Raw genomic sequence first — 23,865 nt, 5'->3', positions numbered from 1 at the left:
GCATTGTACAACGCCAAAATATTTTAAATTAAATAAAATAATACAGGTATAGTTGCGTTTGGTCCGCAACTTCTTTCAACTTTTCTGGTGAAATCATCAGTCGTGTGACTTTCGAGCAGCCGTGTCTGAATAACGTTGCATTTGATGTCCCACTCCGCAGTGACATTAAGTGCCGTAACGGTCAGCTGGCGCATCAGGGGCTGCTGACAAAGCCGCGGCTATTTTGACTCTTGTCTTGTTGTACAAATCAGGAATTGCAGTATTGGTATTGCAGTATTGGTGAAATAGGTCCGCGCAGGAACCTTAGAACATTCCACTCATTTTCACATTGAAGTGATGACGGCGTAAATGTGACCTTGTTTGTTGTACTTCCACCGACGTAGTTAGCATTGTGTCACACTTGCGACCTACTGTTGAAGTTGTAGTCCACGACACGCTTTCCGTCTGGTGCATACTTGAAAACTAAGTTACTTCCAAACGCGAGACGTGAAGTTTGGTGGGGCTTATTCCTCTTCAGGTATGCTTTATAGTCATGTTGCAACCGCTAGCGAGCTTTTCATGCAGCTTGAGCCAAAATGAATGTGGGAGGGGCAGTAACTAGAAAATAAGCTGAAGATCACAATAACCTCAAGTAACTTTATAAAATCAGTTTGTGTATTTCTAATTATGTTTTTATAATAATATAATATAATATATTACTTGTATCATTAATGATTGCACACGCACACACACTCACATTTTTGTTTTAGTCTAACCGGACATACATTGTCAGTTAATCTCCTGTCTTCCGGTGATTTAGTTTAGGCTAAACAGACCTTCATTGTATTTTAATTTCTTGTTTCTTGGTGATTCTTGAGTCAAGCTAATAAAAGCAGATCCGGTGGAAGGAGAAGGAAGGGAGGAGTCACGCGGAGCGGCTGCGAGCGAGCGAGATGCCTGCTCGCTTCAGCTTTGTCACACTCTTTCCCCCGCCGCCCGGTGAAAATGAACGCCATGTCTGGTTCCTCCTGGCCTCTCAGCCATCTTTTTATTTCGGCCGTTACCTTTAGTAAGTTATTTCAGTAAGCTCTCCCAAAAGGCGTCAGGGCATTTAAACCTGACAGTAACGTACAGTGAATGGGTCTGCGCTCGCCAATCCAGCATATAAAAGGTGGAGTAGGCAGCGTTGCTCCTCATCGTCATAAAGTTTTGCGTATTGTTAGATCCAGTGCGCACCGAACGTTGACCACTGTATCGAACAATTCAATACAGATACACGTATCGTTGCACCCCTAATATATATATATATATATATATATATATATATATATATATACAGTGAACCCCCGCTACTTCGCGGTTCACCTTTCGCGGGTTCAGTGCTTCGCGGGTCTAAAAAATATTCGGGGGCATTGTAGTTTCGCCGAGCGGCACAAGGGGGCGCTGAAGCGGTTAGACGGCCGGCGTGCGCCGAAGAGGAGAGTGGACGAAGAAGAGAGTGGTCGAAGAAGAGCAGGTTCCCCCGGACACGATTGGTGGCGACGTTTCGCGCGGACCGTATCAGAGCTCCGGCCGGCGTGCGTGGCAGTTAAGCCGTAGATGAGCAGCTTCCCCGGGCACGGGCGGTGCCAAACGGCCCCTAAGTTTAACCGAATGGAAGCTCCCAAGGAGGAGGGCATGCTCGCGTCACAGTAAGCCGAAGAGGAGCACCTTCTCCGGGCACCGGCGGAGCGCGAGGCTGTCAGTTATGAATGAATAAATAAATAAATAAATGAAGAATGCCACCTTTCATTTCACTGTCATGATCCGTGCCTGTCATGCCGCGTGTGTTTTTGTTTTTTCAGCTGTGTGTGCGTTCCTCCAGCGATCGTCTCGTGCTGCGAGACGCGCTGATTACACTGATTATATTGTGATTATAATAAATATCTTTGTATCACCACCTTTTTTCCCGGGTCTGCGTTTGGAGAGTCCTGTTCAATCCTCCAGCTCTGCTGGAGGATCATAACATTCACAGGGCACACCGGACGGCGTACCAGCAGGTAAAAGTCGAAGTAATTAAATAAATACAAAAAGAAGTAATTGAATAAATACAAAAATAATGGCTGGGGAATAAAAAAATAATAAGTTTTAATAATAATTTGTTTTTTTGTTATAACATGAATTTCACTCTCTCTCTCTCTACCCGTATTCTATATGGTGTACTGTATACAGGGGGGTATATAATTGCATCATTTTGCAAAATTTTAAAACGCAAAGAAATGCACATACAATACGGTAAGCACCACGGGCAATTGGTCAATTGGCCAATTCACTACAGTAGCCCAAGCTTCTCCCGATGCCCATCAGTCTACGCTCATCTCGTATACGTATGTACAATACGCTTCATAGATCGCGGTTAGTTAGTCTTTGTCTCGCAGTAATTTTTTAAGTGTAAAAGTTTTGTGGAGCCATTCGTGATGCCTCCCAAACGCTCTTTATCCCTTGGTGCATCTAGTGAACCGAAGAGGAGCAGTAAAGCTCTTCATGCCCCTGCGCAAAACGACGGACTAATTATGTTAGTGTTTGCTTGTTTTTGTATGTTTGTTTTGTTTTTGATTGGTTGTTCGTAAGTAAATTGTTTGGTAGAACAGTGTTCTAGTGTGTTCACTCTCTCTCTCTCTACCCGTATATTTTTTTTTAATATATATTTTTTTAAGCATTTTTGAAGGTGCGCCGCTATATATAATTTATTTATTTATTTTTTATTTTTTGAAGGTGCGACGCTACTTCGCGGATTTTCAGTTTTCGCGGGTGGTCTCAGTCCCCATTAACCGCGATAACCGGGGGTTCACTGTACATACATATATATATATATATATATATATATATATACACACAGAGATACATACATTATCTATACCGCTTCTCCTCACTAGGGTCGTGGGGGGTGCTGGAGCCTATCCCGGCTATCATCGGGCAGTAGGCGGAGGACACCCTGAACTGGTTGCCAGCCAATTGCAGGGTACACAGAGATGAACAACCATCCACGCTCACACCTCACACTCATACCTAGGGGCAATTTAGAGTGTTCAATCGGCCTATATACACACACACCCACACTCTTGTTATTTTAATGTGAAAGAGATGAATGCAATATGGAGTGCAGTTACTTCGTGCTCTGGAGTGGTCTGGATTTCTGATGCCCTTCATCCTCAGCCTCTGCAGGAGCAGTGGTGATGTTAGCTGCCTGACTAGGTACACAGACATGGAGTAGGTCTGCAAACATCAAATGATTTGTTTCAACATTAGGTCTAATTGACATAAGTAAAACGGAAATTACAAATTTAGTAGGTTTCTTACCTTTCCAATTTCAGGTGCCCATGTCACTGAAATCTGATTGGGTACTGCAGAGGACAGTCTCACCAAAGAGGTAATGTTTAGAGGTTTTCCAAGTCTCTTCTGTTCCACACCATTTTTTGGAGGGGGAGTAAGACCCTAGGAAAAGAATATATAAATTTTGCAAATCAATTCAAACTGTCTGAATAACGCCTTTGATACGCTACAGCAAAAATTACTTCATATTTGTTCTTGAAGGCAAAACGAAAGGCTTTATCAGTGTCACTTTAATTACTCCATCTAGAGCTGCCATGATTAGTCAACAAATCGAAGATTTCGACGATTTTTTTTAACGGTCAATGCATTATTTATTTATATATTTAACTATTAGGCACTGTGTTTTCCTCTCGAAAATGCCTCCTCTTCTGCTTCTCCCACTGGCTGTATGCCTGTCTGCAAAGCACATGCGCAGTCGTGGTAATCCGCGTCATCTCTGATGTAAAACAAAAGCACTGTGGATACCGTAATTGACTTAGCATTTGCAACAGAGTCTGAAAGTCTGGGCTTATTTCACAAAACTACTAAATATGATGCAAACCTCTGTTTTATAGCAGCACAGCAGCGATACACGAGCATCTGAAAAGGAAGCCCGTTATGGCTGATGCCTGATTTAATTCTGACATAGGGACAGTAGATTCCGGAAGATAGCTGTAGTTAGCAAACACAGGCTACGGTGCACGTCTAATGGAACACCACATGAGATGTCATGATGTGATACCCGAACATATTGTCGCGTCTACTGTGAATTACGGCAGCATTAGTAAACAATATCACATTTATTAACCAAAAACACAGTTTCTATATTCCCGCGTTAGACATTAAAAAGCAAGAGAACATGCGCCACCTGTTCATGTTCACTCGTGAGCCGCGAGTTTATGAACTCGGAAGTCACAGTACTCATAGTAAACCCTAATCTATTTGCAGAAATGTTGTATTTCAAACAATACAAATCGAGAAATAATGTAAAATGATCAGAGCAATTCAGTCAATAATATAAAATGATAGGCAATTCAGTCACTCAGACCAAACTTATCTTAAATATATATTATCTCATCAATAATATCTGCAACACAGAGTACTGAGTTTCGAGATCTACACAATAGTATGACTCAAAATTATATATTTAGTCATTAGTTTTGCTAAGGGACAATGATTTTATTGACATAATCTGACATTTATGTAGAAAAAACATGGTCGAAATGTAAAAAAATTGGGGGTTTAAATAAAAGCATTTTCACATGCACAATTACACAAATACAAGAAAACAAAATTGTACTTGACAGAAAGTAATTTTTAAAAACTTAAAAACTGCCCTCTGCACCACTGTGGCCGTTATTCCAAGTAATAATAATAATAATAATAATAATAATGCCTTTATTAGTCCCACAATGGGGAAATTCGAGATTCGAACCCAGGCCTCCTGGGGAGACTGGGTCCTGAACGCGGCGCCTTAGACCACTCGGCCATCCTGGTAGCCACGAGATTCGAACCCAGGCCTCCTGGGGAGACTGGGTCCGGAACGCGGCGCCTTAGACCACTCGGCCATCCTGGCAGCCAAACTGGGGAGACTGGGTCCTGAACGCGGCGCCTTAGACCACTTGGCCATCCTGGCAGCCAAAAAAAAAAAAAAAAAAAAAAAAAAAAAAAAAAAAAACGAGATTCGAACCCAGGCCTCCTGGGGAGACTGGGTCCGGAACGCGGCGCCTTAGACCACTCGGCCATCCTGGCAGCCAATGACTATTACGATTATATAACAACGTGTTTCCTATGCATCCATCCATTTTCTGAAGCAATTAACCCCACCATGGTCGTAATCATTCAACAAAGTTGTCATTTGTTGTTTGCGCAATACTGGACATTGTAAGTTGGTGATGAAAAATTTACGAGATTGCGGTATTTTTCGGGAAACTTGGCTGCACGCACAGAATCCCCACTCTTTCAGTGCCCCTATACTTGAGGCTAACCGTGGTCAATTATTATATTATCATGTCCAATAATCCGCAGAGCTGCAGACAACAACAAATTTCTGACTTTATTGGACACTGTTTCAGGTTTGGGGTCCTGCTTTTGTTGTGCCATATGCATGTTTGTGTGTGTGCAATGTGCATTGTTCAATTGTCACTGCTGACTAAATAATAGTCGGAGTGCTTTATTCTTTGGAGCATTAATATTAAACTTATAGATCATAAAACAGTCCACCACGCAGTCCCGCTATAATGTTTCTGACACAATTTTAAATATACAAAAGTTTGATAAATTTTTCAGGAAACGAATTTCCAAAAATAGGTATATCTGTTAATATGATGTGGTCCTAATATTTGGTGCAACTCACTTTGGCACTGGTGCAAAAAAAAAAAGAATCGTACATAAGGTTACTGTAAACACATTAACATAAATAAAGGAGGTGTGATAATGGATATTAAAGCGGCTGTTGCTTGCTTGCTCTAGCTGAGAAAAAGATTGTTACCTTTATTGTGAGTAACTGATTGAAATTTGGCAATTAGTGCCTACCTAATGTACTAAATTAGACAAGAATAATGGGAATTGCAACACTTATATGAAGCCCATCTTTTGAAGTAAGATTTAATGTACAAAATTAAAGGAATTAAACCAACCAATCCTAAAAACAGCATAGGCATCTGGGTTTAAAAAAACAAACAAAAAAAAAACAACAGAAAAAACAACTGAAGAATCGCGTTGAATATATATGACTCTAAAATCGAAATTCAAATTAAATTGAGGATTTGGAGAATCGTGACACCCAACTGCTCGTATGACCTAACATTTTCTGGTTTAAAAAAAACAGCAGCATGCATTGAAAGCGTCAATAGCAGCTCCTCATTGGTTAAATGACGAGTAAGGCCAAGCAATAATAATTTTGTCGGTCTTCATTTTCATTCAGGAAATCTGATGACGCAACAGATGGCCACATGCAGACATATTTCTCTACAAAATATATGACAACTTAGCAGGGCAATTTCATTTTCAGGAGGATTTATTTTATGATTTATTGGTCACCACTTATAGAACCCCGTTTGCCCTGTTCAATCAAAGTCAGCATTTAATTTATTTTATATGTGTCATACAACACATTTATATTTATCACACACTCAAACTAGAGGGTGACACGGGAGTGGATTATCACTCCAACAGAAAAAAAAATCCAGTCCCATCCTATCCTGGTGAAAACTGCTCCCATCCATTCAGCATGACACACACTCCCGTACTGCACCCATTTTGGAGGTCAGCTACAAGTGTTTTATTTTTTTTAACATATGTTTCTACTTAAATTGTATTTTACTTATTTATTGAACAGTTTTGGCTTCATCCTCATATTTAATGCTCATTTTTTTCCGAATGCAGGGCTATACAATAACTTTTGCACGAGTCGCACTGGTGTGACCAACTTTTTTGGTTCATCCTTTTTTAGTGCGCTGCAGCATGACAATATTTGCTGGTGTATACTCATCTAAATTGACATCTGTAGTTTTGTAAATTGTAAAGATTGACAGACTCAAGATATATTTGTAAAATATGTTGCGGTGATAAAAACTTTGTTTGCAACAAGCAGCAGGTGACAAAGCAGGTCAATTATGTTTTATATCTTTAAAAGAAGACAAAAAAAGAAAGGACCACGCAAAAACAGCTGAATAAAAGACTAAAGAACTTTATTTTTTTATTTGCCTTAGTTCAACAATATACTACATTCATACTAATTACTAAATACTTTTGATAGCATGAAAAAAAATACATTTTAATTATTTTTATTACTTTAGAAATAAACATGGAAACCTTTTAATATTATTTACACAATACTAATATTTTTCGAGGACTTTTCAAAAGCCTTAGTGCACCAAAATATTTTTTGTTTATTATGTAAGCCTTTGGAGAGTATAAAATATAATTGAAATTTAATGTTTGACATCCCAATCACAATAATGAAGGATGGTTCAGACATTTGTAGTTTTTAACATTTAATGGATTGATAGACCTTTTTCTGTTTGAGTTTGAATGTCCGACTGTGTTTGAACACACCTCATGTCTGGACGAACATGAGATGTCCTAGGAATTTTTTATGTCAAGTTGCGATCCAATCCCTTTGAACCAGCGATCACTGCGCGTTAAGTGAGGTGGCCGTAAACGTGGCAAAGTACACCTCCACTCTTGGACATTTATAGAGAAACGATTTACCATGAAGTGCGTCACACAGGCTTCCGTCTTTTCCGTGCATTCTGACGGACACAAATTGAAGTGCCTTTGTTGTATTTAAACACAAAGCCCTCACCAAAAAGCTTTTAGAAACGTCACAAAAGCAAATCTCTGCCCTACTACTTTACAAACGCTTTCTTAAAAGTCTAAAGCCATGAATGATGCAATAAATTAAAATGAGCCAACTAACCCCATCTATTAAGTGTGCGTGTGTGTGTGTGTGTGCGTGCGCATATATATATATATATATATATATATATATATATATATATACACCGTATTTTTACGGCCATAAGACGCGCTGCATCAAAGGGCGCAACACCGGTTGAGAGTGCTATTTCCGTATTTAATGCATATACTAGGCGCGCCGCACAACAAGGCGCGAGCTAAGCTCGCGCGAGCTGATGCCAGCTCGCGTGAGCTGATGCCAGCTCGCGTGAGCTGATGCCAGCTCACCAGGATTCAATCCCTTAAGGGATGCTGCCAGAGGTATCACCCCAGGTCAATGACAGATGTCCTGAAACGATAAGGAATCACTGCCAATAACACTGACTCTAACCAATAAGAGGTGTCATGGCAATACGTCTACTAGACAACGTCATGGGAGGCACTTCACTGGTCACCACACTCCTTAGAGTCACGGTTTCAAATCAAAACCAAAAAAACTCAGCATACAAGCAAACAATGAAACAAAGAAATAAGACACAAACACAAAACATGTATCTCTCATGCCATCTATATACCCAAAAGAAATAAAAATAACACAAAAATATTATAGCAATGGCTTCTTGGGAGCCACTCAGCCTTAGCCAATTACAGCAATGGCTTCTTGGGAACCATTCAGACCCAGCCAATCACATGGCTGTTTAGAGAGATGTGCATGGCTGTTTAGAGAGATGTGCGTGTTGTGCTTTGGGCTTTTTGCAGTCTGTTGTCTAAACCTGGGACGTTTCTTGCTTGCAATAACGTAAATGATAAGACAGACTACAACATTGTGGACAGCTGCCCTTTTGTCCAGCTTTCTCCTACACCATCACCCAAACACCATAGCCACATAATGTATTAGTCACAGTCAATTTGAAGCATAGATGACTCAGACTTTGACCAGCAGGGTGTGGTAACATGGACTCCGAACAGCCCAATGATTAAAAGGGTTGATGGTCGAGAGTGATGCTCAGTCCATATAATGGGCGTGTCGCTTTAATAGGCGCCCCGTTTGTTTTGGGGAAGATTTGGGACTTCAAAGTGCGCCCTATGGTCCGGAAAATACGGTATATATATATATATATATATATATATAGACCTGCACTCAACGTTCACAGCACTTCATGGACAAATATGACAAAGCACATTCTCCACATTGGCTGTAGAGATGCAAACATACCAAATTGGGCACTGGAGGTGTCACAGGGACGCTTATCGTAAAAACACATTCCGAAAGACATAACAATTTGAGATCGGAGCACACGCACATACACACGCACACCGATTACAAGATTACAGGGGAATGCCAGTGGGAACAGAGAAGGAGAGACTGCCCGCCAGAGAAGGCCAGCTTTGGCGTGACAGTCTTGGGGACCAGACGGGAATCAACTATCCAGACAATGACAAACCTGGGGAGGACCTTCCCTTGGACGTGGACCCGTGCCGTGGGAGGGAGCGAGGACGACCGATTCAACCGATTCAACCTACATTACACTTGACATAAAAAACTCAGATAAAAACTGAAGCTGGGTTGAAAGATGGCGCGCATTTTTCGACTGTGCTCGCCTGAGTACAGTTTCTCGTGAGAGTAAGAAAAAGTCGCCCAGATATCTGTCTTTGTACTATTTCCTGGACTCCAGAAATCGAAGAAACTAAATATCGGAACTCTAATCAGTTGTTGAGTCTTTATTTGACCCTTTTCTTCTTGAGTACAAAAAAACGAACAAGCATTGGAGTAAGTTTGGCTTTTAAGGTTCATTTACTAACTACAATGTGAGGCGCGCACTCCTGGCTGTTAACCCCAGGAAAACTACTGGACCCGACGGAATACCAGGCAAGGTCCTCAGAGCATGTGCCCACCAACTGTCACATGTTTTCTGCAGGATCTTCAACCGCTCCCTGGCTCAAGCAGTCATCCCCTCCTGCTTGAAAACTTCCACCATTATTCCTGTCCCCAAAAAGTCACCCGCCGTCCACCTGAATGACTACCGTCCGGTTGCTCTCACACCAGTCATCATGAAGTGCTTCGAGAGGCTGGTTCTCCAGCACATCAGGGACTGCCTTCCTCCCACTCTGGACCCCTACCAGTTTGTATACCGGGCTAACAGATCCACTGAGGACGCCATCGACACTGCTCTGCATGTTGTGCTGGGCCACCTGGAACAACAGCAGAGCTATGCAAGGATGCTCTTTGTGGACTACAGCTCGGCATTCAACACGATCATCCCAGACATCCTCGTCGCCAAACTGGACATTCTCGGCCTCCCTGCCCTCACACGCATCTGGATTAAGGACTTTCTGACCAACAGACCCCAGACTGTGCTGCTCGGCCCCTACACGTCCTCCACCCGCACGCTGAGCACCGGTTCCCCTCAAGGATGCGTGCTGAGCCCTCTCCTATACGCCCTCTACACCTACGACTGCAGCCCAGCCCACGGCAACAACACCATCGTCAAGTTTGCTGACAACACGACAGTGGTCGGTCTGATCTCGGAAGGTGACGAGACAGCCTACAGAGAGGAGGTAAAGAGGCTGACGGCTTGGTGCGAGGACAACAGACTGCAACTCAACATTGCAAAAACAAAGGAGGTCGTCGTCGACTTCAGGAGGAACTAGACGGTACCGCCCCCCCCCTCTGCATCGAAGGCGTGTGTGTGGAGAGGGTCCACACGTTCAAGTTCCTGGGAGTACAGATCTCCGATGACCTTTCTTGGACTCACAACACCACAGCAGTGGTAAAGAAGGTCCACCAGCGTCTGCACTTCCTGAGAGTCCTCAGGAAATTCAACCTGGACAGGAAGCTGCTTCTGGCCTTCTACCACTCGTCCATCGAGAGCCTGTTGACGTACTGTGTCGCCACCTGGTACAGCGGCTGCACTGAGGCGGACAGAGTGAGGCTCCAGACGACAGTCAAAACAGCGCAAAGGATTATTGTCTGCCCTCTCGCCTCTCTGTCGGACATCTACACCGCCCGGTGCCTCAGCAGGGCTCTCAACATCGTCAAAGACAATACCCACCCAAACTCCCACCTGTTCGACCTGATGCCCTCTGGCAGGCGCTACAGATGCACCAAATCGAGGACCAATAGACTGAGAAACAGTTTCTTTCCGAGAGCCATCTCTATTCTGAACTCTCACACACACACACGAGACCACCCTTACCTTGCAGAACAGCATCGAGATGTGTTTTTATATACCCTATTCAGTATTATTTTCCATTGCACTCTCTTATTTATCTAATTTATATATTTGTCTGTATTATTGTTATATTGCACTGGAGAGGGGAGCTCTCTAATCTCATTGCACTCTTGAGTACAATGACAGTAAAGGGATTTCTAATTCTAATTCTAATTCTACTTCTCATTTCCTCTGTGACTCAACTCCACCAGTATATTTAACGAGAGAATGCAATTTCTGGAGAAATTGCGTGTGAAGGCTGAGGAGTTGAAGCCATCTGGGTGGAAGGATGTTGAATGACAGTGAATGATTTTGAATCATAGAGAATGAAATTGAATGAGTTTGAATCGTAGAGAATAGAATTGTATGAGAATGTGGAATGATAGTGAATGGAAGGTGGAAGGATGTTGAATGATAGTGAATGATGTTGAATGACACGAAATAGAAATGAATATGAATAAATTGATTGAGATATTATAATGCAAAATGGTGAATAATGTGAAAGCATGGAAATGTGTCAATTTAAAAAAATAAAAAATAATGAAGCTCCACAATCAGGACTTGAACCGACAACCTGCCCGGTGGGAAACAAGTGCTCAACCTCTGAACCACAAAAGCTTGTAAGTAGGGACTCAACCTTTACACAATAATAGAACTGGGAAAGCCTGGAATGAATGAGGAAAGATATCTTCGAAACGTGAACACAGTAAATGAAGTGAAGAATGTGCGAGAGGAAAAAGTAATGTGAAATAACAAATAAATGTTTGGAATTTCTAACTGAAACCATGTACACGTGAATTGTAAAGATCCATTTGGAATGGATGATTTTCTGATGATTTTCTGACACCTAAACAGAGTGAATCAAGTTAATCCGCTCGAATTTCGTCTTTTCCGGTCAATTTCTGGTAATAATAATAATTTTGAATGATACAGAATAACATTGAATGACTTTGAATGATTCTCAAACCCGTCACTTTGGGCCAAATCCCATCACTTACGGTTCACGTACAGTCTAATTTCGTCACTTACGGTTGATTTACGGTTAAATACTGTCACTTCTGTTTAATTTCCGGTCTGATCCCATCACTTCCGGTTCATTTTCGTTACATTCCCGACACTTCCGGTTCACTTATGGTCAAATTTTGTAACTTCCGGTTCACTTCGGGTCAAATCTGATCACTTCTGGTTAAATCAGATAACTTTTGGTAGATTTCCAGTCGAATGACGTCACTTCCAGGCAACCTCCGGTCGAATTCCTTCACATTCGGTCGAATGACATCACTTCCGGTTCGCGCCTGATCGAATTCAATCACTTCCGGTTCACTTCCGGTCGTTTTACGTCACTTTTGGTTCGCTCCTGGTTGATTTACGCCACTTCCGGTTCACTTCCGGGTGAATTACGTCACTTCCTGTTCACTTCCGGTCGTTTTACATCTATTCCGGGTCACTTCTGGCCAAATTACGTCACTTCCGGTTCACGTCCGGTCGAATTACGTCACGTCCGGTTTCATGACGCCATCCCCCGCCTACTTCCAGTTTTGTGACGTCTCTCCAGGTTCACTTTGATTGGCATCCTTCTTTAAGATGGTTGGGGAGGGCTAATGTCCCAGTCCAAGATGGCTGCCTAACTGTGGGTGTTCAAGGTGAATCAGAGGTTAAGCTAATGACCTAGTCCAAGGTTGCTGCAAGTCCAGGGGCAGTTGAGGGAACTCAAACATTTGAATTTCTAAGTGGAATGACGTAAATGTGAATGGAAACTGAAAGCATGTGAATGTGAAATGTTGAACATCTAATTGGACATGAATGGGGATTTTTGGGGTGAAACATGTGAAATGGGAATGCATGAATACAGTGAATGACATGAATATGTGAAAGGAGTTACAGGAATTTTAAATGAATGACCTGATTATCTTGAATTTCAAACTGAAACATGCAAATGTGAAATGCTGAACATCCCATTGGAAATGAATGGGGAATTTGGGGGTATAAAATGGGAATGCATGAATAGAGTGATACACATGAATAATGTGAAAGGAGTTACAGGAATGCGAAATTAATGACCTGAATGTCTTGAATTTCAAACTGGAAGCAGAGCCATCTCTATTCTGAACTCTCACACACACACGAGACCACCCTTACCTTGCAGAACAGCATCGTGATGTGTTTTTATATACCCTATTCAGTATTATTTTCCATTGCACTCTCTTATTTATCTAATTTATATATTTGTCTGTATTATTGTTGTATTGCACTGGAGAGGGGAGCTCTCTAATCTCGTTGCACACTTGAGTACAATGACAATAAAGGGATTTCTAATTCTAATTCTAATTCTAAATGTAAATGTGAAATGTTAAATGTATAATTGGACATGAATGGGGATTTTTGGGGTGAAACGTGAACTTTTTGGGTGTGAATACAGTGAAATGGTGAATAATGGGAAATATGTGAAGACATTAAAAAATGGAAGCATGAATGGCATGAATATTTGGAATAGATTGAAGTTGGAACGGTGAAAATCGGATGAAAAATGTGGAAGTAGTCGCACGCCAAAGAAGTGCAATTGGGAATGGATGAATGGATGAATTTATGAAACGTCAATGAGGTGAAAGTGTGAAAGGGGATACTGGAATGTGAAATGAATAACCTGAATGGGTTATATTTTTATTTTGAAGCATTTTTTTGTGAAATGTTGAATTGCCCATTGGAAATGAATGGGGTTTTTGGGGATGAATAAAGTGAAATGGTGAACCATGGGAAATACGTGAAGACATGAAAAATGGAAGACTGAAAGGCATGAATTTTTGGAATAGAACGAAGTTGGAACAGTGAAAATCGGACGAAAACTGTGGAAGTAATTGCGCGCCGAAAAAAGGCAAGGAATAAAATAGAAACTATAACTAGAGAATGCAATTTCTGGAGAAATTGCATGTGAAGGCTGAGGAGCTGAAGCCATCTAGGTGGAAGGATGTGGAATGATGTTGAATAATTTTGAATCATAGAGAATGAAATTGAATGAGTTTGAATCGTAGAAAATAGAAACGAATGAGAATATGGAATGACAGTGATTGATGGAAGGTGGAAGGATGTTGAATGATAGTTAATGATGTTGAATGACACTAATTGGAATTAAATTGAAGCCTGAATGGCGTGAATTTTACGAATTAATTGAAGTTGGAACGGTGAAAATCGGATGAAAAATGGGGAAGCTGTAGTAAAGGGCGGTAAAGGATTTTATACATTTGACTATAAAGGATTTTGTACGATTGACTACAAGTTACATGTATTCAGTATAATGCAATAAAGAAATTTGCTGGTTGTGCTTTGATTCAATGTGCAGTGGAAGGTCAGGGCAGGCTGTGTGAAATGCGTAGTTGGCAGATGTTTTTTGTACAGGACGAGCCGCACTTCTGATAACGGGGGGTCCTGACGCAGAGCCTTCCAGACATCAAGGCGCTGTTGTGTGAGATTGGACGAGCCGACACGTCGCCCTGCGGGCAGAAGATGTCCACTAAGAGAAAGCTAAAGTTGACTGCAGATGACACATAGCCAATAGTAGAATAGTAGGATGTCTTTGCTTTGTTTGCTGAAATGTATAAATGATCCTGGGCAACTTGGGCGTCGTCTTCTGTTGGGTACAGAGACGTGCAGAGCTGTAATGAGAGGAACCGAGCCCCAGGCTTTGTACTAGATCTGCTGTTAGGAATAAATCCGCTCCCGTGTGAAATCTTCCTGGTCATTTCTCTCTCAAAAACGAGCGTGCATACTTGTTGGATGAATGTTGGTTAATGGAGTCAGATAATAGTTAAAATTCCAACAGCGGCAGGGGGGTTAGTTTGGGGGGGGGACTGGGGATGTTAAATTGAAGCCCTAATGGCGTGAATAAAAAATGGGGAAGCTGTAGCGTGTAGAAAGAGTGCAATTGGGAATGGATGAATTTTTGAAGGGTGAATGAGGTGACAGTGTGAGAGGGGATACGGCAATGTGTAATGAATGATTCGAATGTGTTAAATATCAAATATGAAGCATTTAATAGTGAAATGTTGAATCTCCCATTGGAAATGAATGGAATTTTGGGGAGGGAATTAAGTGAAATGGTGAATTATGGGAAATAGGTGAAGACATGAAAAATTTAAGCACGCAAGGCGTGAATATTTGGAATAGATTGAAGTTGGAACGGTGAAATATGTGGAAGTAGTTGCACGCCGAAGAAGTGCAATTGGGAATGGATGAATGGATGAATTTCTAAAACGTGAATGAGGTGAAGGTGTTAAAGGGGATACGCGAACGTGAAAGGAATGACCTGAATGGGTTCAATTTTAATTTTGAAGCATTTAATAGTGAAATGTTGAATCTCCCATTGGAAATGAATGAGGTTTTTGGGGGTGAATAAAGTGAAATGTTGAATTATGTGAAATAGGTGAACACATGAAAAATGGAAGCCTGCGAGGCGTGAATTTTTGGAATAGAACGAAGTTGGAACGGTGAAAATTGGATGAAAACTGTGGAAGTAGTTACGCGCCGAAAAAAGGCGAGGAATAAAATAGAAACTATAACTAGAAAATGCAATTCCTGAAGAAATTGCGTGTGAAGGCAAAGAAGCTGGAAATTCTTTTTGTGGAAGGATGTGGAATGATCTTGAATGATACTGAATGACATTGAATGATTTTGAATGACACTAATCCAAGATGGCTGCCTCACTGTGGGGGATGCTAAGGTGCAAGCATCCTCTGGAAACAATGAATGAGGTCAAAAATTTACAGGAGATAAAGGAATGTGTTATGAATCACCTGAATGTTTTGAATTTCTAACTGGAATTATGTAAATGTGAATGAAAACGTGCCATCTGGAATGGATGAATGACTGAAAGTTTGAAACATGAATAGAGTGAATCACCTGAAAAATGTGAAAAGAGATGCAGGAATGTGCAATGAATGACCTGAATTTTTTTAAGTTGGAACGGTTTGAATCGGATGAAAAATGGTGAAGCATTCCCACATTTTTGCCATTGGAAATGAATGGGGAATTTTGGTGGAAATTTTGGTTGAAAATTTGGAGAGAGACCTGTACGGTTGGGTACCTCATATCAGTGTGGGGGTGAAACGATGTTCTCGGCGTTGCTGGACAAAAATTGGAGGAGTAAACACATTCCCAAATTTTTGCCATTGGAAATGAATGGGGAATTTTGGGGAAAAAAATAGTTTTTGTGGCACCAAATTTGGAAAGAGACCCATACAGTTGGGTGCCTTTCATATCAGTGTGGGGTGAAACGATGGTTGCGCCGTTGCTGGATGAAAATTGGAGAAGTAAACGCATTCCCAAATGAATGCCATTAGAAATGAAAGGGGAATATTAGTGGAAAATTTGGTTGAAAATTTGGAAAGAGACCCATACGGCTGGTTACCTTGTGTACCAGTGTGGGGGCGAAAGAATGTTCTCTGCGTTGTGAGATGAAAATCTGAGAAGTTAATGCATTCCCAAATTTTAGCCATTGAAAATGAATGGTGAATTTTGGTGGAAAATCTGTTTGAAAATTTGAATAGAGTGAATCACATGAATTATGTGAAAGGAGTTACAGGAATGTAAAATGAATAACCTGAATGTCCTGAATTTCAAACAGGAAACATGTAAATGTGAAATGTTGAATCTCCCATTGGAAATGAATGGGGAATTTGGGGGTGAACCAGGTAAAATGGGATTGCATGAATAGAGTGAATCACATGAATTATGTTAAAGGAGTTACAGGAATGTGAAATGAATGACTTGAATGTCTTGAATTTCAAACTGGAAACATGTAAATGTGAAATGTTGAATGTCCCATTGGAAATGAATGGGGAGTTTGGGGGTGAAACATGTAAAATGGGAATGCATGAATAGAGTGAATCAGATGAATAATGTGAAAGGAGTTACAGGAATGTGAAATGAATGACCTGAATGTCTTGAATTTCAAACTGGAAACATGTAAATGTGAAATGTTTAATTTCCCATTGGAAATGAATGGGGATTTTTGGGGTGAAACATGTGAAATGGTGAATTATTGGAAATTGGTGAAGACATGACAAATGGAAGCCTGCGAAGCTGGAATTTTTGGAATAGAACAAATTTGCAACGGTGAAAATCGGATGAAAACTGTGGAAGTAGTCGTGCGCCGAAAAAAGGCGAGGAAGAAAATAGAATATATAAAAACTAGAGAATGCAATTTCTGGAGAAATCGCGTGTGAAGGCTCCGGAGCTGAAGCCATCTGGGTGGAAGGATGTGGAATGATATTGAATGATTTTTGAATCATAGAGAATGAAATTGAATGAGTTTGAATCGTAGAGAATAGAATTGAATGAGAATGTGGAATGATAGTGAATGATGGAAGGTGGAAGGATGTTGAATGATAGTGAACTACAGAATGCAATTTCTGGAGAAACCGCGTGTGAAGGCTCCAGAGCTGAAGCCATCTGGGTGGAAGGATGTGGAATGATATTGAATGATTTTTGAATCATAGAGAATGAAATTGAATGAGTTTGAATAGTAGAGAATAGAATTGAATGAGAATGTGGAATGATAGTGAATGATGGAAGGTGGAAGGATGTTGAATGATTATGAATCATAGAGAATGAAATTGAATGAGTTTGAATTGTAGAGAATAGAATTGAATGAGAATGTTGAATGATAGTGAATGATGTTGAAAAATGGGGAAGCTGGAGCGTGTCGAAGAAGGGGGCGGGGCGGTTTTTGAAGGGGGGGGGCCGGGGGGGCTAAATGGAAAGCTGCATGGCGTGAATTTTTGAAAATGATTGAAGTTGGAACGGTGAAAATCGGATGAAAAATGGGGAAGCTGGAGCGTGTCGAAGAAGGGGGCGGGGCGGTTTTTAAAGGGGGGGGAACCGGGGGGGCTAAATGGAAACCTGCATGGGGTGAATTTTTGGAATAGAACGAAGTTGGAACGGTGAAAATCGGATGAAAAATGGGGAAGCTGGAGCGTGTCGAAGAAGGGGGCGGGGCGGTTTTTAAAGGGGGGGGCCGGGGGGGCTAAATGGAAACCTGCATGGCGTGAATTTTTGGAATAGAATGAAGTTTGAACGGTGAAAATCGGATGAAAAATGGGAAGCTGGAGCGTGTCGAAGAAAGGGGCGGGGCGGTTTTTAAAGGGGGGGGAACCGGGGGGGCTAAATGGAAACCTGCAAGGCGTGAATTTTTGGAAATGATTGAAGTTGGAACGGTGAAAATCGGATGACAATTGGGGAAGCTGGAGCGTGTCGAAGAAGGGGGCGGGGCGGTTTTTAAAGGGGGGAGGGACCGGGGGGCTAAATGGAAACCTGTATGGCGTGAATTTTTGGAAATGATTGAAGTTGGAACGGTGAAAATCGGATGAAAAATGGGGAAGCAGGAGCGTGTCGAAGAAGGGGGCGGGCGGTTTTTAAAGGGGGGGGACCGGGGGGGCTAAATGGAAACCTGCAAGGCGTGAATTTTTGGAAATTATTGAAGTTGGAACGGTGAAAATCGGATGAAAATTGGGGAAGCTGGAGCGTGTCGAAGAAGGGGGTTATTGAAGTGGCTTTTTTGGGGGTGAAACATGGGAAATGGGAATGTATGGGTAGAGTGAATCACAGGAATTATGTGAAAGGAGTTACAGAAATGTGAAATGAATGACTGAATGTCTTAAATTTGAATTTGGAAGCATTTAATAGTGAATTGTTGAATCTCCCATTGGAAATGAATGGGTTTTGTGGGGGTGAATAAAGTGAAATGGGGAATTATGGCGAAAAAAAAAAGGCGAGGAAGAAAATAGAATCTATAACAAAGTGAATGGTGTAGCCTTCACACAATGATGTTGAATGACACTAAATGGAAATGAATATGAATAAATTGATTGAGATAATCTTATAATGTAAAATGGTGAATAATGTGCAAGCATGGACACATTGTGTCAATTCAAAAAAAAAAAAAAAAATGGAAGTTCCACGGTTGGGACTTGAACCGACAACTTGCACCGACAACCCACCGGGTGGGAAACGAGTGCTTAACCTCTGAACCACACAAGCATGTACAAGTGCAAGTAAAGAATCAGCCTTCAAACAATAATAGAACAGGGAAAGCCTGGAATAAATGTGGAAAGATATCGTTGAAACATAAATACTGGAAATAAAGTGAAGAATGTGAGAAAGGAAAAAGTAATGTGAAATGACTGAAATAAATGTTTTGAATTTCTAACTGAAACCATGTACACGTGAATTGTAAAGATCCATTTGGAATGGATGAATGGATGATTTTCTGACACTCAAATAAGAGTGAATGAGGTGAATCCGTTTGAATTTCGTCACATCCGGTCAACTTCCGGTTGAAAAATGTCACTTCCGGTTCAAATCTGAGTGAATTATGTCACTTACAGTCGAAAGGCATCATTTCCCGGCTACTGCCGGTTTTGGTGACGTCACTTCGGTTCTGGTTTGGTGTTGTCACATGTGGTTTACTGACTGTGTATTTGGCATCATTCTCCAAGATTGCTGACTCACTGAGCGGGGCTACCGCAGTGGGGCGGGGTTTGAGGGTGGCACTGGGGGGGTGCTAAAGTAACTCCAAGATAAACCCCACCAAGGGTGAGTTGAATGAGCTCATGATTCGAATGGAGGTGAAGGGGGGGGGGGTAATTTGTGTAGGGGGTGCGGGTGCTAAATGGAAGCCTGTATGGCGTGAATTTTTGGAATTGATTGAAGTTGGAACGGTGAAAATCGGATGAAAAATGGGGAAGGTGTAGCGTGTCGAAGAAGGGGGCGTGGGTGGGGGGGGGCTGTTAAAGTAAATCCGAGATAAAACCCACCGAGGGTAAGTTGAATGAGCTAATGTTTCGAATGGAGGTAAAGGGCGGCGGAGGGGTTCATTTGTGGGGGTTGGCGGGGAATAGGGGGGGTTAAATTGAAACCTGAATGGCGTGAATTTTACGAATTGATTGAAGCTGGAACGGTGTGATTCAGAAGAAAAATGGGGAAGCTGTAGTGTGTAGAAAGAGTGAAATTGGGAATGGATGAATGGATGAATTTTTGAAGGGAAAATGAGGTGAAAGTGTGAGAGGGGATACGGCAATGTGAAATGAATGACTTGAATGTGTTAAATATCAAATATGAAGCATTTAATAGTGCAATGTTGAATCTCCATTTGGAAATGAATGGAATTTATGGGGGTGAATAAAGTGAAAGGGTGAATTATGGGAAATAGTTGAAGACATGAAAAATAGAAGCAAGCGTCGCGTGAATATTTGAAATAGATTGAAGTTGGAACGGTGAAATATGTGGAAGTAGTTGCACGCCAAAGAAGTGCAATTGGGAATGGATGAATGGATGAATTTATGAAGGGTGAACGAGGTGAAGGTGAGAGAGGAGATAGAGGAATGTGAAATGAATGACTTAAATTTGTTAAATATCAAATATGAAGCATTTAATAGTAAAATGTTGAATGCCCCATTGGGAATGAATGGAATTTTTGGGGGGGAATAAAGTGAAATTGTTAATTTTGTGTAATAGGTGAAGGCATGAAAAATGGAAGCCTGAAAGGCATGAATATTTAGAATAGATTGAAGTTGGAACGGTGAAAATTGGATGAAATATGTGGAAGTAGTTGCATGCCGAAGAAGTGCATTTGGGAATGGATGAATATTTGAAGGGTGAATGAGGTGAAGGTGTGAGAGGGGATACAGGAATGTGAAATGAATGACTTGAATGTGTTAAATATCAAATATGAAGCATTTAATAGTGAAATGTTGAATCTACCATTGGAAATGAATGGAATTTTTGGGGGTGAATAAAGTGAAATGGTGAATTATGGGAAATCGGTGAAGACATGAAACATTGAAGCACGCAAGGCGTGAATATTTGGAATAGTTTGAAGTTGGAACGGTGAAAATCGGATGAAATATGTGGAAGTAGTTGCACGCCGAAGAAGTGCAAATGGGAATGGGTGAATTTATGAAGCGTGAATGAGGCGAAAGTGTGAAAGGAGATACTGGATTGTGCCTCCGCCTTCACACAATAAGGTCAAAAGGTGTAGAATAACATACGTGTGAAGGCCTCAGGCTTCACACAAAAGACTGTTCCAATAGCTTCCTTTACAGGCATTTTTCTTCTAAACATTTCTCAAAACTGCCCACAAGCACCACACGCCAGTAGTGTTGGTTTTGCAAGGCCCAGTGGTAACTTGAACAGTGTTTTGTTCTGAGACTTGCTAAAGATGTACATCTAATATGGCACAATATTGCCAAAGTATGCAAATTATATTTGAAGTAAAGCAAACTGAGTTAATTGAGTTAAAATATTTAACTGAGTTAAAAAAATCGGATTAATCACCTGAGTTAATGCTTTAATTTTGACAACCATATTTATTTAGATCTGTTTACTTATCCACTTGTTTTCTAAGTCATATTTGTTTGCACAAAAAGAACTTCCATAGAAACGTGAAGTACCACTCTCCTCTTTTGTGTTTTTATTGGAAAATTGTTTAGCTCACTGTCTACACCATATTTTCAGTTGTGTTGAAAGATTCCCCCAGTTACAAGCCTTACCAAGAACAATTGGAAATAAGTTCAAATAAAATAGAAGAAAACACTATGCTCAAGTTAGACTGACTCAACTTACTGGGAAAGAAAAAAGTTTTCCATTGACCTTTATACAGAGACTGTTTGGGTAATTGTCTTCTTGAGGGCAACTTGTCTCGGACAAGCAAAACCTGAAAAAAGACAACACAAAATAAGATTAACATTATTGTAATTTAAGTCAAACATGTTTGATAGAAGCACAATTAATAAAAAATGGACAATATAATTGTGGTTGCCATACAAATTGAGAGAGGAAAAAGCACTGTAAAAGAAACAGTTACACAGTATGACATTTTCATGTTGTATTTTGTGAAAAAAATAATTGTTTAATAAGTGCTTCAAGTGTGCAGACAAAAAATGTGTCCTGAATATTTGAGATATAGAATCAGAATCAGAAATCCCTTTATTGTCATTGTACTCAAGTGTGCAACGAGATTAGAGAGCTCCCCTCTCCAGTGCAATACAACAATAATTCAGATAAATATATAAATTAGATAAATAAGAGAATAGTTAGTGCAATGGAAAATAATACTGAATAGGGTATATAAAAACACATCACGTTGCTGTTCTGCAAGGTACGGGTGGTCGTGTGTGTGTGTGTGTGAGTTTAGAATGGAGATGGCTCTTGGGAAGAAACTGTTTCTCAGTCTATTGGTCCTTGATTTGATGCACCTGTAGCGCCTGCCTGAGGGCATCAGGTCGAACAGGTGTGAGTTTGGGTGGGTATTGTCTTTGACGATGTTGAGAGCCCTGCTGAGGCACCAGGCGGTGTAGATGTCCGACAGTGAGGGGAGAGGGCAGCCAATAATCCTTTGCGCTGTTTTGACTGTCCTCTGGAGCCTCACTCTGTCCGCCTCAGTGCAGCCGCTGTACCAGGTGGAGACACAGTACGTCAGCAGGCTCTCGATGGACGAGTGGTAGAAGGCCAGCAGCAGCTTCCTGTCCAGGTTGAATGTCCTGAGGACTCTCAGGAAGTGCAGACGCTGGTGGACCTTCGTTACCACTGCTGTGGTGTTGTGTGTCCAAGAAAGGTCATCGGAGATCTGTACTCCCAGGAACTTGAACGTGTGGACCCTCTCCACACACACGCCTTCGATGCAGAGAGGGGGCGGCACCGTCTTGTTCCTCCTGAAGTCGATGACGATCTCCTTTGTTTTTGCAATGTTGAGTTGCAGTCTGTTGTCCTCGCACCAAGCCGTCAGTCTCTGGACCTCCTCTCTGTAGGCTGTCTCGTCACCTTCCGAGATCAGACCGACCACTGTCGTGTCGTCAGGAAACTTGACGATGGTGTTGTTACCGTGGGCCGGGCTGCAGTCGTAGGTGTAGAGGGCGTATAGGAGAGGGCTCAGCACGCATCCTTGAGGGGAACCAGTGCTCAGCGTACGGGTGGAGGACGTGTAGGGGCCGAGCAACACAGTCTGGGGTCTGTTGGTCAGAAAGTCCTTAATCCAGATGCGTGTGAGGGCAGGGAGGCCGAGAATGTCCAGTTTGGCGACGAGGATGTCCGGCATGATTGTGTTGAATGCCGAGCTGTAGTCCACAAAGAGCATCCTTGCATAGCTCTGCTGTTGTTCCAGGTGGCCCAGCACAACATGCAGAGCAGTGTCGATGGCGTCCTCAGTGGATCTGTTAGCCCGGTATGCAAACTGGTAGGGGTCCAGAGTGGGAGGAAGGCAGTCCCTGATGTGCTGGAGAACCAGCCTCTCGAAGCACTTCATGATGACTGGTGTGAGAGCAACAGGACGGTAGTCATTCAGGAGGACGGCGGGTGACTTTTTGGGGACAGGAATAATGGTGGACGTTTTCAAGCAGGAGGGGATGACTGCTTGAGCCAGGGAGCGGTTGAAGACCCTGCAGAAAACATGTGACAGTTGGTGGGCACATGCTCTGAGGACCTTGCCTGGTATTCCGTCGGGTCCAGTAGCTTTCCTGGGGTTGATAGCCAGGAGCGCGCGCCTCACATCGTGTTCCACTACGGTGAGTGAGGGGGAGTTGAGGCATGAAGTGCGGGGGTGTGACGGTTGGGGCGAGCGAAAAAGCAGTTAAGCTCCTCTGCCAGCGATGCACTCGGGTCTACAGAGGTCGTGCTGCTGCCTCGGAAGTTGGTGATGCTCCGTAGACCCTGCCACACCTCCCGTGGTCTGTTGCTGGCAAGGTGGGCCTCCAGCCTCCTCTTGTAGTTTGCCTTGGTTAGCTTGATGCCTTTGCTCAGGTCAGCACGAGCCACCCTGTACTGGGCTTTGTCGCCTGACCTGAAGGCAGCATCACGGGCCTTGAGGAGAGAGCGGACCTGGCTGGACATCCAGGGCTTCGCATTTGGGAAGGTCCGTATGGTCCTGTATAGGGAC

The 23,865-nt window shown here is 42.1% G+C and overlaps 1 protein-coding gene across 4 annotated transcripts in view; it reads right to left on the bottom strand.

Annotated features, from left to right (window-relative positions):
- pias2 (protein inhibitor of activated STAT, 2) overlaps window positions 1–23,865 on the bottom strand; it is a 155,886-nt gene that overhangs the window by 86,571 nt on the left and 45,450 nt on the right. For all 4 annotated transcript variants that reach the window (XM_088303375.1, XM_088303385.1, XM_088303367.1 and 1 more), the window contains exons 5-7: window positions 21,558–21,648; window positions 3,319–3,453; window positions 3,129–3,234 (exon numbers count right to left, since the gene is read on the bottom strand). In XM_088303375.1, coding sequence (XP_088159501.1) covers window positions 3,129–3,234; window positions 3,319–3,453; window positions 21,558–21,648 — 332 coding nt within the window. The remainder of the gene's footprint in view (window positions 1–3,128; window positions 3,235–3,318; window positions 3,454–21,557; window positions 21,649–23,865) is intronic.

The sequence above is a fragment of the Idiotropiscis lumnitzeri genome, chromosome 1 (assembly GCF_059441095.1).
Source record: "Idiotropiscis lumnitzeri isolate Australia: NSW breed Sydney's pygmy pipehorse chromosome 1, RoL_Ilum_1.0, whole genome shotgun sequence".
NCBI lineage: Eukaryota > Metazoa > Chordata > Actinopteri > Syngnathiformes > Syngnathidae > Idiotropiscis > Idiotropiscis lumnitzeri.
The sequence above is the reverse complement of the archived record's forward strand: the minus strand, read 5'-3'. Positions and strand labels throughout refer to the sequence as shown.